The sequence below is a fragment of the Oreochromis aureus genome, linkage group 15 (genome assembly GCF_013358895.1).
Source record: "Oreochromis aureus strain Israel breed Guangdong linkage group 15, ZZ_aureus, whole genome shotgun sequence".
In the NCBI taxonomy this organism is placed as follows: Eukaryota; Metazoa; Chordata; class Actinopteri; order Cichliformes; family Cichlidae; genus Oreochromis; species Oreochromis aureus.
Window position 1 is genome coordinate 2105618 of NC_052956.1, and position 14134 is coordinate 2119751.

The 14134-nt window shown below is 42.9% G+C and overlaps 1 protein-coding gene across 2 annotated transcripts; it reads right to left on the reverse strand.

Moving 5' to 3' along the window:
- Positions 1-2466: 2466 nt before the first annotated feature.
- Positions 2467-13895, reverse strand: LOC116315528 (potassium channel subfamily K member 13-like). 2 transcript variants are annotated; one of them, XM_031733849.2, is made up of 3 exons: positions 13220-13895; positions 8022-8788; positions 2467-3052 (listed from the first exon to the last, which is right to left on the reverse strand). In XM_031733849.2, exons 1-3 carry the CDS (start codon positions 13554-13556, stop codon positions 2897-2899), a joined length of 1260 nt encoding a protein of 419 aa, XP_031589709.1. In that variant the 5' UTR covers positions 13557-13895; the 3' UTR covers positions 2467-2896. The 2 variants fall into 2 exon arrangements, 1 of the variants encoding a protein (XP_031589709.1); XR_005608498.1 differs by lacking the exons at positions 8022-8788; positions 13220-13895 and adding an exon at positions 3312-3463 and having other exon boundaries at positions 2923-3052.
- Between the last annotated feature and the right edge of the window lie 239 nt (positions 13896-14134).

A 14134-nucleotide genomic window follows, 5' to 3' on the forward strand; every position in this document is an offset into this window, starting at 1 on the left:
CATGAGGGTTCCCGATGGTTAGGGACAAATGCAATCGCATGGCAGGATGCTGTAAACGGACCAAACTTCAGTCAGGAGAACAACTGAGATAATCCATCCACAGTACGAGGTTAGTCATTAATATACTGCTGCATGGGCTGGGCTGTAGTTACATCGGAAGGGTTTAAAAACTGAGCTTTAAAATAAACAGCGGTAATAAAAACCGAGAGAGGCCGACAGGGATCACTGACTGTTTTTAGGGGCTTGTTCAGGATACAAAGCATTAAAACATGTTAAAAACACAGCAGCCTTATTAAACACAGAAGCAGGGTTCATACGTCATCACTTAAAGACCGGACAGTGGCATGCAAACAACCAACCTTCCAACTCATATTTAACATGAGTTATTAACCTGAGCATTAACAAGCCTTTGCTAAGTGGTCAACTTTCTAAAGGACTAAATAGATCAACCTGTCATTTTTTGCAAACCTAGATTGTGTTTGTAAAAGAAAAAAAAAGGCTTTTTGGGCCAGTATGCTCCCAGTTTGACCATTTTCAATTTTTGCCCCCCCCCTCTGTGCTTTCACTCAGTCTGTGGTGAGGCTAAAATCAGGTGGCATTCAGTGGGGAAATTCAGCACAGTGGTCTGCTGTCAGGACCACAGCTATTCTTTGAAGCAACCAGTGACACCCAAAAACCAACATGTACAATGGTAGAGTTACTTATTAAATTTGGGGTATTTTCTTTATTTCAAAGAGAAGTAGACAGAAAAAAACCCACAATTGGCAGTTTGTGTTGTATTAAAACTACGTGCAGGGATCTTACTTCCCTGGCAGGTTTGCATGGCTGTCATCTCATCAAGACAAAACTCAAGAGTCTTCTCTCTCTGCTCTTCATCTTCGGTCATGAGACGCACTTAAAGCTGGGGCAGACAAAAACATCCATAATAACCTTTCAGCATATTGTAATTCAAGTGGTCTGAGAGTGAACTACACTCCTGCACCTCCTCTTGGCTCTGTCGTCAAGCTGCAGAAAGTCTGTGAAAAAAATACAGGTCTTTTCAGACCAAATCAGATGAGCTGTATAAAGAAGCTCGAAGAGAAAAAAATATCTCCCTAGATGCAACATGCACATAGGGCTGCCACAAACGATTATTTTGATGGTCGACGTAATCATGACTAGTCGACTAATCGTGGCAGCCCTACATGCACAGGACGTCTCCCTGGAGAGGCTGAGATTTGAACCCCATGTGAAGTGGTGGGGGGGGGAGAGCTGCAGGAAAAGCCATGCCTATTTTAAAATACTGACATTTAAATGAATTCATGTCATCAACATTTCTGCTGAGCCTCTTCCACACGCTTTAAGTCACATGTACAGCAGGTACTATCAGAGGTGGAGCCCGGAGGATAACCACCCTGTAATTTCAGTGCAGAAAGCTAGACCATTGATGTAATACATGTTGAAGGGGAAAATATCTTTATATGATCAAAATATGCACTGCTCCAAAAAAATTAAAGGAGCACTTTGAAAGCTCATCAGATCTCAATGGGGAAAAATCATCCCGGATATAATTCCATGCTGTATGCTTGGCTAAATTTTGGATCCCTAATATTCTCCTTAGAACCCAAACCACTGACAACCAGGCCTCTTTCTGATCCTTCACAATGCTGACTGGGTGCCTGAGGCCGAGTCTGAAGTATTTACACCTCAGTACCTCAGTTATTTTCCTCTGCCGAGGATACAGAGCCTGTCGTCTGTCAGCCGGGTTACACAAAAACTATCAGGCCGAATGTCATGAAACCTGGTGAGGAGGTAAAACATGGGTGCAGGAGGAGCCTGATAAACTTTGGAGTTGCTGCAGATCTCTTTTGGTTTTAAATTTGCAACACAGGGAATTGGCCTTGGCAGAAGAATGGCCTTCTAATTGTTCACTGCACTTGTCGTGTGGATCCAGACTAACAGAGAAAAGAAACAGCAAGCACCGCTGAGCCAAAATTAAATAATGAGCCCTGGAACTACATGTTTTTACCTCATTTGTATCAGTACCAAACACCTGCAGGCCTGTGCCACAACAAAATATGAAAATGTCCTAATTTTTGCATTTGTGCTTGACTAATGTGAAACAAATTCGGAGTAAACAGAAATCCTACATAATGGGTTTCAGTGCGGGCTCCTACTCTGATTCTGCAGAGGGCAGGTCTGCTCAGGGTTGTAATGAGGTTCTTTGGGGAGATTCTGTCTTTGTTGTTGCTATTTGTTGTTATAATGAATGGATGCGAGCCACTGAATAGCGGAACAACATGGCTGTGAAACATTTACCACAAATGCTGTGAGCGTAGAACTAAAATCTTTTTAGTTAGTCATGTTTTCCCTTCTTTTTTTACTTTCTAAAGATGACACAGGACTTTATGCAATGACTACTGTGAGACTCAAAAACAAGAAACACCACCTTTATTAAAGCTATTTCTCTGACAATAATACCTTTCACAGAGACGGATACAGCATGGACCCGGGCAGAGTCGTAGTAAATATTGTGAAGTACTGCAGATGAGTGAAAGTTGCAGGTCTATGTGAAGCAGCACATAGTGCATCAGGCTTTAAAGCTTAGATACAAGGCTTTAGGCAGGTTTTTATTTATCACCATGGAAACTGGATTCCTCACAGGGGAACATTCCAGCACGCGGAGCCTGGTCCAGATGTGGAAATCCAGCACGCTATCGTACATCTTTCATCTAGCCAAGTTCTTGACAAGAAGCTGGGCTGAGGTGGTTTCTGTCTAAGCGGTAGCTGCTGGGGGTCAGCCTTCATCCTCCAACATCAAAGCGTCTTCTTCCTCAGGGAGGCGGCGCTCAGTGTCAGTGTCATACTCTTTATCGTGTGTCTTTTGTTTCCTTTAAAAGGATCTAAAAGGATCCCCCTATCTGTCCACGCTAGTCTCTGCCAGGCGGTTGTTCATGATGCCCAGTGCACCCACCCCTCCCGAGAAGCCGTTCTGACGTGAACTGGAGCTGGACTGGCGCTGGTTCCCGACTGCCATCTCCGAAAGCTGCTTTTGCATAATGGCCAAGTTCACCTAGAGGAAGAGATAAAAAAAAAAAAATCAGCACAAGAGGAAATGGAAACTGAAGAAAACTGGGGAAAGTGAAGTGGTACATTCAAGCTATAAAGTCTTGGCAAACAAACACTGGTTGAACGGCAGCATCTGATCTCACAGGTGCATTAAAAAGCTGACAGATGGTTTTCTTCTTCAGTGTGCTGCTTTAAACAAACAAGGCTGGAAAGTATTGACACGAGTGTCAGTGATTTAACTTTTGCCACTCAGCAACCTTTACCTTTGATTTTTTTCTGCAAAAAAAAGTGCAGAAAATGCTGGAAATCAACAAATGCTGTTTGATTCCTTTCATAAATGCAACAGGGTTGTTTTGCATATAATCAGGTGTAAATGTATCCACTGTCAGGTCAGGACTCTGTGCAGTCCTTTATGGTTTTAAGGACTTTGCTTTCTCCATTTCCAGCTGCTTTATTTTATACACCTGTGGCCATGGAAGTGATTGGAACACCTGAATTCAATGAATTGGATGGGTGAGTGAATACTCTTGGCAATACAGTGTATCTGCTGGCAAACCTGGCACACGGTTCACCTCCATACTGCTTCGGGTGAATAAGTGCACCACAAACACTTGAAACACCACACACCTCTGACCCCCATTGCTTGCCATCTTGGCCTTGTAGGAGAAATCGAGAGACGAAACAAAGGATACATTTTTCAGCCAGTAGAAGGAGGATATATTGTGAGTGCGTGTGCTAGCTCAGAGGTTGGAAAGCTGCAGGTTTTTCAGTTATTTTTATTTACAAAAATGTGACCACTCCTGCAGATTATCCAAATTGAGGCACAGTATGCTGTTTTTTTTGTTTTGGCACGTCATGGTTCATCATGAGGAGAATGAGAGGATGCCTGAGCAATGGAGAAGATATGTACTGGTACCAGTTTACAAGAACAAGGATGATGGGAAGAGCTGTAGTAACTACAGAGGGATAAAGCCGATCAGGCACAGCATGAAGATGTGTGAAATAGTTGTTGAAGCTAAGCTGAGAAGAGAGGTGACAATCAGTGAGCTGCAGTATTGCTTTTATCTGAGAAAGAGCAGATGCAATGTTTGCTTTGAGAGTGCTGATGGAGAAGTACGGAGGTCTGTAAAAACTTCACTCGGTCTCTATGGTAGAGATGGCACGATACCACTTTTTTATGTCCGATACCGATACCGATATCATAAATTTGGATATCTGCCGATACCGATATGAATCCGATATAGTGTGTTTTTTAATCAATAAAACTGTTTTTTAATATCTTGCTGCATTTTGTATAAGTTCATACTCAAGTTTAAATAAACAATAACACTAAAGCTATTCTGTTATACCTGTATGCAAAAAATACACTGCACCCAAAATATTTCATAGTTCAGCAACACTGATCAATCTAATAAACTTAAACCTACTCCATCCTCCCTATTCTGGTATTTTAAAGAGTACTTAGCAGAAATATTAAGCAACCTAACTAATAGGGAACCACCCCCCACCCTCCACCTCATGATGCTTAATCGATGTAATCAACTTTAATTTGATGCAGGGTGAAAAAAAATGCACAGAAATAAATTATTTTTCAAGAATTAAATAGATTCAACATCTTTCTTCAACAGAATTGCAGAATTCACAGATGGTACCTTCCCAAAGGAAAAAGTACTATAGCTTACTAGGGTATATTAGACTTAATAGTTACTATATACAGTAATGGACTTCTATACATTTTACATCAGAGATTAAAACTTTGGGTGTAAGATTCAGATAATTATTTATTAAAAGCCACGTATTTTAAATGAGAATAAGAAAGAAAAGTATGTCTTTGTGCCCCTTTTCCTGTTAATGCCCTATCGGCCCCCTGGCTAAACTTTGCTAGATCCGCCCCTGCACAGTTACCAGCCGTCAGCTACGTAGAAAAGGATCCTGGTGTAGAAAGTAATATTAAATAAATTCTAACAACAGCTTATCAAGCTTAAACGTGCTGCTGTTGTTCAGCCGCTGGTTTCCTCTTTCTGGTGCAAAGTGGGCCAAATACAAAGAAGAGAGACGGACTCGCGACAGAAAAGCCGATCAGCTGATCGTTAAGCAGTTTCACGATTGAAGTAGCTGCAGGAAGGGGAGGGAGAGAGAGAGAGGCAGTCGCTCCATATATCGGTTGTTAAGCTTAACATGGGAATGCTTTACAAAAATTCAGAGATGAACTTACACACTTGCTTTACTTCTCTCTGGGATAACTTTCTGGGAGATGAAATGCTGGTTTGGTAGCGAGGCTCCAAATACACACAGCCGCTCTATCACGTGAGACGTGCTACGGTTATGAGCCGAGTTACGCGGTGTTGCAAGTTTCGTGAGGTGCTTTTTTGACATTTAATGGATCGGATTACATTTTTTATTTCCCTCCGATATCCGATCCAGTAATTTACGTCAGTATCGGACCGATACCGATACGTAATATCGGATCGGTCCATCTCTACTCTATGGAACTAGAGAAACTATATGACAGGTGCCAAAAGAGGAACTGTGGCATTGTATGAGGAAGTCAGGAGGTGCAGAGAAGTATATGAGGGTGGTGCAGGACAAGAAAGTGGTGAGGTGGGAGTAACAAATGGATTCCATCAGCCCCTTGTTGTTTGCAGTGGTGATGGACAGACTGACAGATGAGGCCAGGCAGACGTGGACTATGATGTTTGCAGATAACACTGTGATCTGTAGAGTAGGGAGCAGGTGGAAGAGAGTATGGCGAGGTGGAGGTATGCTCCGGAGAAAAGAGGAATGAAGGGCAGTAGAAGCAAGATAGAGTACAAGAGTGTGGATTAGAAGGAGACAGGTGGAAAGTTGAACATGCAAAGAGTAGAGATAGTGAAGGTAGATGAGTTTAAATGCCTGAGATCAACCATGCAAAGCAAGAGAGCGCAGGTAGGGTGGAGTGGGTGGAGAGGAGTGTAGTGAGGCCTGCTGTCATGTATGGTTCACAGACGGTGGACGGTGTTCGGCTCCTTGAAATATTCACCCCAAAGCAAAAGCTTGTTTGTGTTACCAACTACAAGTTACATCAGCCACCTCCTAATGTGGATACAAAGTCATCAAATGTTGCAAATGTATATATTTCTATCTGAACTGCCAAGGCTCAACCTCCCTTCTTGTTTCTTTGCTGTTAGTGAAAGCAACGCTTTGATGTGGAATGGGCAGATTTCCATTAACGTGCCTTAGACACACACACACACACACACACACACATCCCCCTTCCCACCCCTCGCTGCTGTCTCAGAGACCTCACAGTTTTTAAACACTCGGTTGTATCAGGTTAATAAGTGCAGAGCTTTTGTAACTTAATGAGCTCGTGGAAGTCACGCCACCAGAGCTTTGGAACCCTCTAAAGCGTCAGATCTTTCTCCATGAATGAATACCCATCTGGGGTACAGTCTTATTATACCATCACTCTCTCCCTCGCTCGCTTCACCTTGTTTACCTCGACTCTTTCTCTTTTATCTCGTAGACTTTTCACAGCTACTCCAACTGCTAAAGCATCCACTGTTTTAGCTAGCTGGGGAAAGCTACAGAAAGACACCAGGGAACACAAACGCACTGTCCTCTTCCTGTTTTGGTTGAACAATTAAGCTTTTGCTTTCCCCTGAGACTGGCACACAGTGGCAGACGGACTGTCATAATGAAAGCAGAGCTTACAGGGAACCGGCCTAAAAGCAGACTCTGCCCATTATGCTGCTGCAGGTTTATCGTGCAAACAGCATTTCCACCTTAATAAAAAGTTAAAGCCTTTTGTAGTGCTAAGTTATTTAAACTGTGCAGTGGAAATTACTATAAAGTGTTTGTACTTGTAAAGAAGTTTATAAGTTTTGTTATAAGTTGCTGATTTCTGTAATCTATTCACCCCACCCCCCCTTTCTCTCTGTTGTCGTTGTATAAGCAAGCATAACGTTCAAAGGTGCTCCAGTGAAATTTCAGGCTCATATTTTCAGACTGAAATAACATTTTGTTTCGCATCAATTATCCATAAATTATTATGTATTACATAAAAAAGAAGCACAGAGGTGCTTCAGAGGTTAGAAACCATGCTTCACACTAACAGGGAAATATCATAATTTGCAGTAAATTTTACCATCAACCAACACAAAGACATGAGTTGCTGTTCCAGGCGCCTTGATAAAAAGCATGCACACAGCTTTCTGTCATCAGCTTGTTCTGAGGCTGAATCAGACGATTAAATTCAGTTTCCTGAATGAAATCTTATATTTCACTAACAATGCTAACACAACATGAAAAGTGAAACAAAGAACATAGAAGACAGTTCATTTATTCTTGGTTTCACGCAAATGTTGTGTCAGTTCAGCAGAATTAAACCATTTGGCCTTCTAATTTTCTCAGTCAGGACTTCCAGGACCTGTAATGAAAGATCTAAGAATGATTTCTGATCCAGTGCAGACGAGCGCACACTTTTGACATTTAATTGCAGCTCACACTGCTCATTAGTCTTGTCTAAATAGTGGAGTAGTAGATATGGAAATGTATGGACAACTGACACTCCTGAGGGGCCACAAGAGCTGCTGAATGAGCAATGCCGGTGGTTGCGCAGCCGTTGATATTCAAAGAACTTTGACACTGCATATGCATGCAGCCCAGCAGTTCAGCAGCAAAACATAAGCCACTGAATATGAAGCATAAGACTTGTATCAAAATAGGAATTCTCCACCTTATTTTTTCACACATATGGACAGTGAATACAAATATTTTGATCAGTTTTAATAATAACATATATGCAGGTAATCACGTGGAGGTTATGGATCATAAAGAGATATCTGACAGCAGCAGGACAAAGGAGTTTTCCCTCCACTACTCGCGTCAATCATCAAATCAGATTACTCTCAGAATGAACTGCTTGCTTGTAAAGACAGGTGTGATTTCATTCATCAGGTGCAGAGTCACACGAGTGGTCAGTTTACTCTCACCTTGTTGGCTGCTAAGAAGTCCCTCATGGAAATCATTTCCCCAGACAACCTGCGTCCAGTGTCGGTCTCGCTCTCGTTAATGGCATCTGTCTCGATGGATGGGTCTCTGCGGGCGCGGAGGTGACCTGGGGCCACCACATTCCGACGGGGATGCCGGTGCGGGTGGTGACCCCTCCTGGGGAAACAGCAGCGACAAGGGGCCTCCAGCCTCCTCAGCAGCCAGTTGAGTACCTGCTTGATGACGATGGAGATGACGTTGAAGAGGGAGTAGATGCAGCAGACGCCGGTCAGGATGAAGAAGAAGTTGCCCAGCCTGTACGCAGCCGTAGCGTGGCCTTCGTAGGCGACTCGCTGACTGCTAACCATATCTCCAAACCCAATGGTGCTGAAGGCTACAAAGCAGAAGTAAAGCGAGTCCAGGTAGCCCCAACCCTCCGCTGCGGAGTACATCAGTGAGGCGCAGCAGGACACCAAAACGGCTGCCGCTCCTAAAATGAGCATAACGCAGTAGACTGAGGGCTTCCAGCCTGCAAGTTCCTCCCCGGCTCCACTTGCTCTGTTTCCCTCAGAGACTTGACGTCCGTTTTGTGGCAGCACAGCCTTGTTACGACGTCTTTCGTAGCACGACTTAAGGACAAAGGCAATGACGGTGATGACACGCTCCAGGAAGAGGTTGAAGAACAGGATGGTAGCCGCACAGCCGAGCAGGCCATAAAACATCAGGAAGACCTTTCCTCCAATGGTGGCCGGGGTTGTCATCCCAAACCCTGACGTTCACACACAAAGAAATACATTACGTAGTGAGAGTTAATTTACACGGTGATACTGCTGTCATTATAAGATAAAACACAAATGTCAGTGCAGTGGAAGCTCTCATTAAATGGTCTTTACCCTCTCTACTACTAAGCCCATGTTATGTCCAGCTGTGGTCTTTGTGAGAACCAGCTGGGACCATCACTACAACTGAACACCCTCAGTGTTGTGATGTGAGCTTTGTGGCTACACTGACAAAGATTGTAGTGGTAGAAGTCTGCCTTCAGTGCTTTTTAGCAGAAAGACCTGACAAAAGCATTTTAAAATAGACTAACAGAAGCCAGAGGTCATAAAAAGACCAATAGAGCCTGACCTAACTTGCAAGCTTTTCACCTAATGTCCTCCGGGATAGTCTCCCCCACCTCCTTAAGGTGAATGTTGATGGATGTTACACTATTGTTACATTTAGACACCAAATCTGTTTGAAGAAGTTTAGGAAAAGATAATGGTTTGATGTGATAAGATTACTTTATGGTCACTCTTAGAGGAAAATCATCCTCCTCCTCAGCATCAGCAACCAAAATCAAGACAGAAACCTTAAATGAGTTTGGTTTGAATGCACATTTTCACAAACATCAAGCTTCTTTGTTTTTCTTTTTACCAAAAGCTTTGATGACAAACTACTAAGCTGTGCTTGTCGCATCTGTGGACTCTCGATTATACTTTCCATGTCTGCAACTATGCTAGGAGCTTTGCTCGCCAACTCTGCTGGTGCCCACTTTGAAGTCTGCCACCTGACTGGGGAGCATGTGTAGTTGGGGTATTGTAATCTAAATTCTGTATGGTCAGACCTGTGAGGTCATCCACACAGACCCTGGCACTCTCCATCTGATAACAAAATTTGGACCCAAGCTAACTCAGGGACACGAAAAGTGTAACTGAGACTAAACAGGAATGACTGCTTTGCTGTCGGCTGTGTTAGCAGAGTATAATCAAGGCTTCATACCACACGTCTACTTCATGAAACTGTATGAGGCTATTTTGTATGTATGAGGCTCTCATGTACATTGTCACTACACTGTGCTACATGTAAAAAAGGACAACAGACATTGTCAAAGGAAAAAATGATTAATGTAAGTTGTTAAACTTTAAATCCTCAGCTTGTACGGATCATCTTTGAATGAAAGGATAGATTAAAAGAGTTCTCGTACATTAAAACGTCACCTTCGCTCGAAAATGCTAGTCCTGCCCGTAACTTCTGGGTTTTTTTTTACACACAAGCAAACTAGAGAAAAGTGGCTACCAACCTGCAGCTGCTTTATCTTTTAAATCAAGCTCTTTTCCTATCTGCCATCAACAAAGACGGCCAATTACAACTCTCTTCTCCTACTAAGTGAAAAATGTGCTCATGCAACTGCTTTCCTCCACAGGGTTGCCATTGGTGACATCCTCACCCTCTCTTGCTTTGTCTCTCTGTGCAGCAACACTCAGTTTGAGAGCCGAGGTGTTCCAGTCTCACATTTCACTGTATTTTTTTCAACACTATTTTGGCAAATGTAAGACGCAGTGGAGACGCCCCACGCCTCAGGTGTAGCTTTTTTTTCTCCAGAATTTTTAAGGTCAAACAGATTTTGCAGATTTTTATTCCAACAGGATCTGAAAATGTTTTTCTGTGACTGACTTTGTCTCTTCTGAACTGGCAGATGAAGAAAATGGGAGTCAGAACATGAGGTCTTTCAGCTGCACCACTCTCACTGATGTCTTTTCATCCCTCATTTAACACTAAAAGCCCATGAAGTGCTGTCTGTCTCTCTGCTCCTCTTCTTCTTCTTCTTCTTCTTCCTGACCAATTGTTGAAAAATTGAACTCTGGTTTTTATTTTCGAGTGGAAACGTCGTAGTTACACTCGCTCGTGTGACAAATTTATTGTTTAACAATATGATAGTCCTTTTTACTAGAAAAACAAAGTTAAACATGACTGTATCCACTCTCATTAAAAACACACGGTGCAGCATGACTAACCGCCTCCATGCCAGAGGCAGGCATCTTGTGGAGGGTTTGATTGCCTTCACATTCAGAAAGGATCTCAAGGTGCTAATTGAAACAGAGATTTCATCCAAATGCAACAATAAAGCCAAATGGCCTGGATTTTATAGATGTGTTTTTCTTTCCACTTGTTTTGTAAATTTGATGTTGATGAGTTCCATGAACAAGATATGCGGTGCCTCAAAGAAAAGAGGTAAAATTGCAGCACCATTACAGCGCTCTCAGGACACAGTCGGGGTTATTTGGGGTTCTGCAAACATATACAGCTAAAGTCTGTCTTTTTGGGGATGTGTGATTATTTGCTTCTTGATCAATAATAATCATTAACTAATAACTCGATTGTGTCTTTACAGGACGCACGCTGCATGAAACAACCTTTTAGCTTAGTTGGAAGGTTTTTTTTTTTTCATGAATAGAAACACAGAAGTGTAAAAATGTGTTTTTATCAGACCATAGGATCGTTGATTATGTGTTTTAGTGATGTATACCAGTCTTACTGCAGATGATAAAATATGGTACAGTCCTACAGTGAAGCCACTAATTTGTGGGAGTCCTGCCACAGTGGAGTCCGACATCACAACACTTCTAAAGTTGAGCAGAAATATCACTGACACGGTTGTAAATTTGACTCGGGATTCAAATTTAAACTGCGACTGGATGTTTGCTACATTATTAAGCCTGGAGTTACTCAGCTGTAACAGCCTCCTCTCTTGATACAGTTGTTTTTTCTTACCCAGTTCTTAATGTGTTGTACTCATAAATTGTTCATAATGTTTATGCTCTTTTCCCCCCCTTTTTTTTTTTTTACAGTTGCCCCTGAAATAGACAGACTAAAGCGCCTCATAAGCTTGTTTAATATAGATTTGAAACTGTCATCTAGTTTTCCATCAAATAATAGATCCACTGTCTTAAATGTCGCAGTGATGCTTTAAATTTGACAGTTAACCAGTCAACAGACGACATTATTACATATCTGTATTTACTCAAATATTCAGATGAAAGTGAAGATAAGGGATTCTACTCAGTGAAGTCGACCTCTAAACATAATGACTTGGTTTCCTCAGCACACACACGAGATGCCTTTGAAATAGACTTCTTGTGCCTACGCATACACTCAGGCTGCTGTTCTTTGATAATCGAGACACATTCATCCAAGCTGTGATACACACAGTGCTCTCAGAGAAGATGCAAAATGATGATGTGTTCCTGATGGGGCTTTCTCTGGCAAACGCTGAGAGGTGATTGTTAGATGAAAATAAAGATGAAGAGGGACTGATGAAACTGGGGAAGAATTAAATATTATAAAAATTTACATATGATTATCTTGAAGCGATTAATATCCCATCAAATTACTTTAAGGTCATTTGTAAGATCAGAGATCGTCTCCAATTACTTATAACATGATTAAAGGTGCTATTTTCCCCCTGTGCTTATATCATAACTGTGAAGTCATACCTCAAAAAGACAATCCTGTTTTGTTTTGTTAATCCTCAGAAGCTAAACTAAGGTGGGATTAAATGTCTGTTTAAATAAAGCTGTTGTGCAGTGTCAGAGGGAAAAGTGCATAACGGCTGACACTCGAGTAGAGGAAAGTATGGTTTAAGATCTGTTTTTGAGACACTTTCACTCTGAAAACCCAAAGAATTAAGATGTATAAGGAGAGTACTTCTTTATAAAATATATTCAGCTAGTCCACTCATTTAAACTGCCGTGGGCAAGCCAATTACAATCATTACAAATAAATGAACTCCAATCAGGTTGTTATAATGGCTCCAACCATGACCTGTCCATAACATTAAAAAATCTAAAAGGACTTAAAAAGTACAAAACAGAGGAGCAGTTCTGCCAAAAAAAAGGATTAGTAGCACGCCTGCTGTGTGGAACGGTGTTACAGTGATGGCTGTGTTTTTGTCTGCCTCAAAGACACTAAAGACTTGAATGCTCTCAAACGGTCATGGACACAGCCAGTCCTGAAATGGAGAAATAACAGTCAAGGACAAATCTCTGAAGTAGGCATTAAAAGGCTTGTGTGTGTGAGAGAGTGTGTGTAGTTCTGTTGAACCCACTGAACCACACTGTAAGCACTGAGCCAACTCTCTAAACTGATGCTGAAGTGGATCTGCCTACTTTTCAGTAAAGATTGCTACTGCGCTTCATTTGGCCTGTATAAAAGTTTGATTAAACGGAACCTGGCCCCTGACGGGCTTTACATTCCCGGGAGAAAGGAATGTAAAGTGCTGAGGAGACGCATTGATGTGGGAGTTTGCTATTTGCAAAGGGAAAAAATCCATCAAAAGCACAGTGAGTCACGAAACAAAAACCCAGAAACTGATTATGTAAAAGAACGACAAAAGTGATGTATCTGACTGAGTTCGCAGAGGCTCGCATCTTCATCTCACCGATGGTTGACACCACAGTTCCTACGAAGTAAAAAGCGCCCGTGAAGTCCCATCGAGGTCTGATTGCGTCCACGCGGATCCCTGCCACGTTCGCCTCCTCGTAGTTCCTCAGGAAGTTATTCAGCTCTTTCTTACTCAGGTTGTACTTCTGGCTGAAATGTTCGAACCTCTGCGCCCAGCGCTCCTTCGCTTCTCTCTCCTTTGGGTGCTCCAGCGCAGAGAAGACGGCGGCCCCGCACAGGAGATAGACAACGATGAACAGCGCCAGCAGCAGGAACCGCGCGTTATCCTCGTTTATCGCACCGGAGCCGCAGCAGCAGCCGCTCCTGCATGCCATTATGCCGTCTCCGTGGTGCCGCTGCAGTGAGGGACCCGTAGCATGGTGCTCTCGAACACGACGCGCAGTCCTCGGAGGGGATGCTCACATGACAGCCGGTTAAAGCAGAAAGGTGCGTTTTTAAATTGTTGAATCAGGTCTTGCAGTTCTGCCTAGGTTTGGCATCGTGCTCGCGAGCTTCTGTTTCCAGCCCGGGTCCGGAGTGCTCAGCCCGGCGCGTGACTTCATGTCCTGTGGCTGCACTCTGCAGCGGGTTGCTAAGATCTTCAGAGAAGAGGAGAGATGCGCGAGGCAACCTGTGGATGCAGAGAGTCGTGCTGTTGCGCTCTCTACCGCTGCCTCTCCAGAGAAAGTCCCCACCCCGGAGCGCGCCTTTTACGCATCACAGATCGGCCACTTACATGTGCGTAAACTTAAAACAGCTGTCCGTTCAGTTTGCATGGTGAGAGCAAACACTCACAATGAGCCCCGATGTCACCTGTCATGTTCCACCCGATCCGTAACTTTGGAGGTTTGATTCTGACACTATAGAGCGTGTTTGCATAGTGAAATCAATCACTTGACCTTTCCGAATTCTG

Bases quoted from the DNA above. Each gene is read 5' to 3' on its own strand.
- LOC116315528 (XM_031733849.2), bottom strand. From the start codon at position 13,556: ATGGCATGCAGGAGCGGCTGCTGCTGCGGCTCCGGTGCGATAAACGAG. The intron at 8,789-13,219 runs GTGAGATGAAGA...TGTGAACGTCAG, and splicing joins AACTGTGGTGTCAACCATCG to GGTTTGGGATGACAACCCCG. The intron at 3,053-8,021 runs GTGAGAGTAAAC...CTCTTCCTCTAG, and splicing joins ACTTCTTAGCAGCCAACAAG to GTGAACTTGGCCATTATGCA.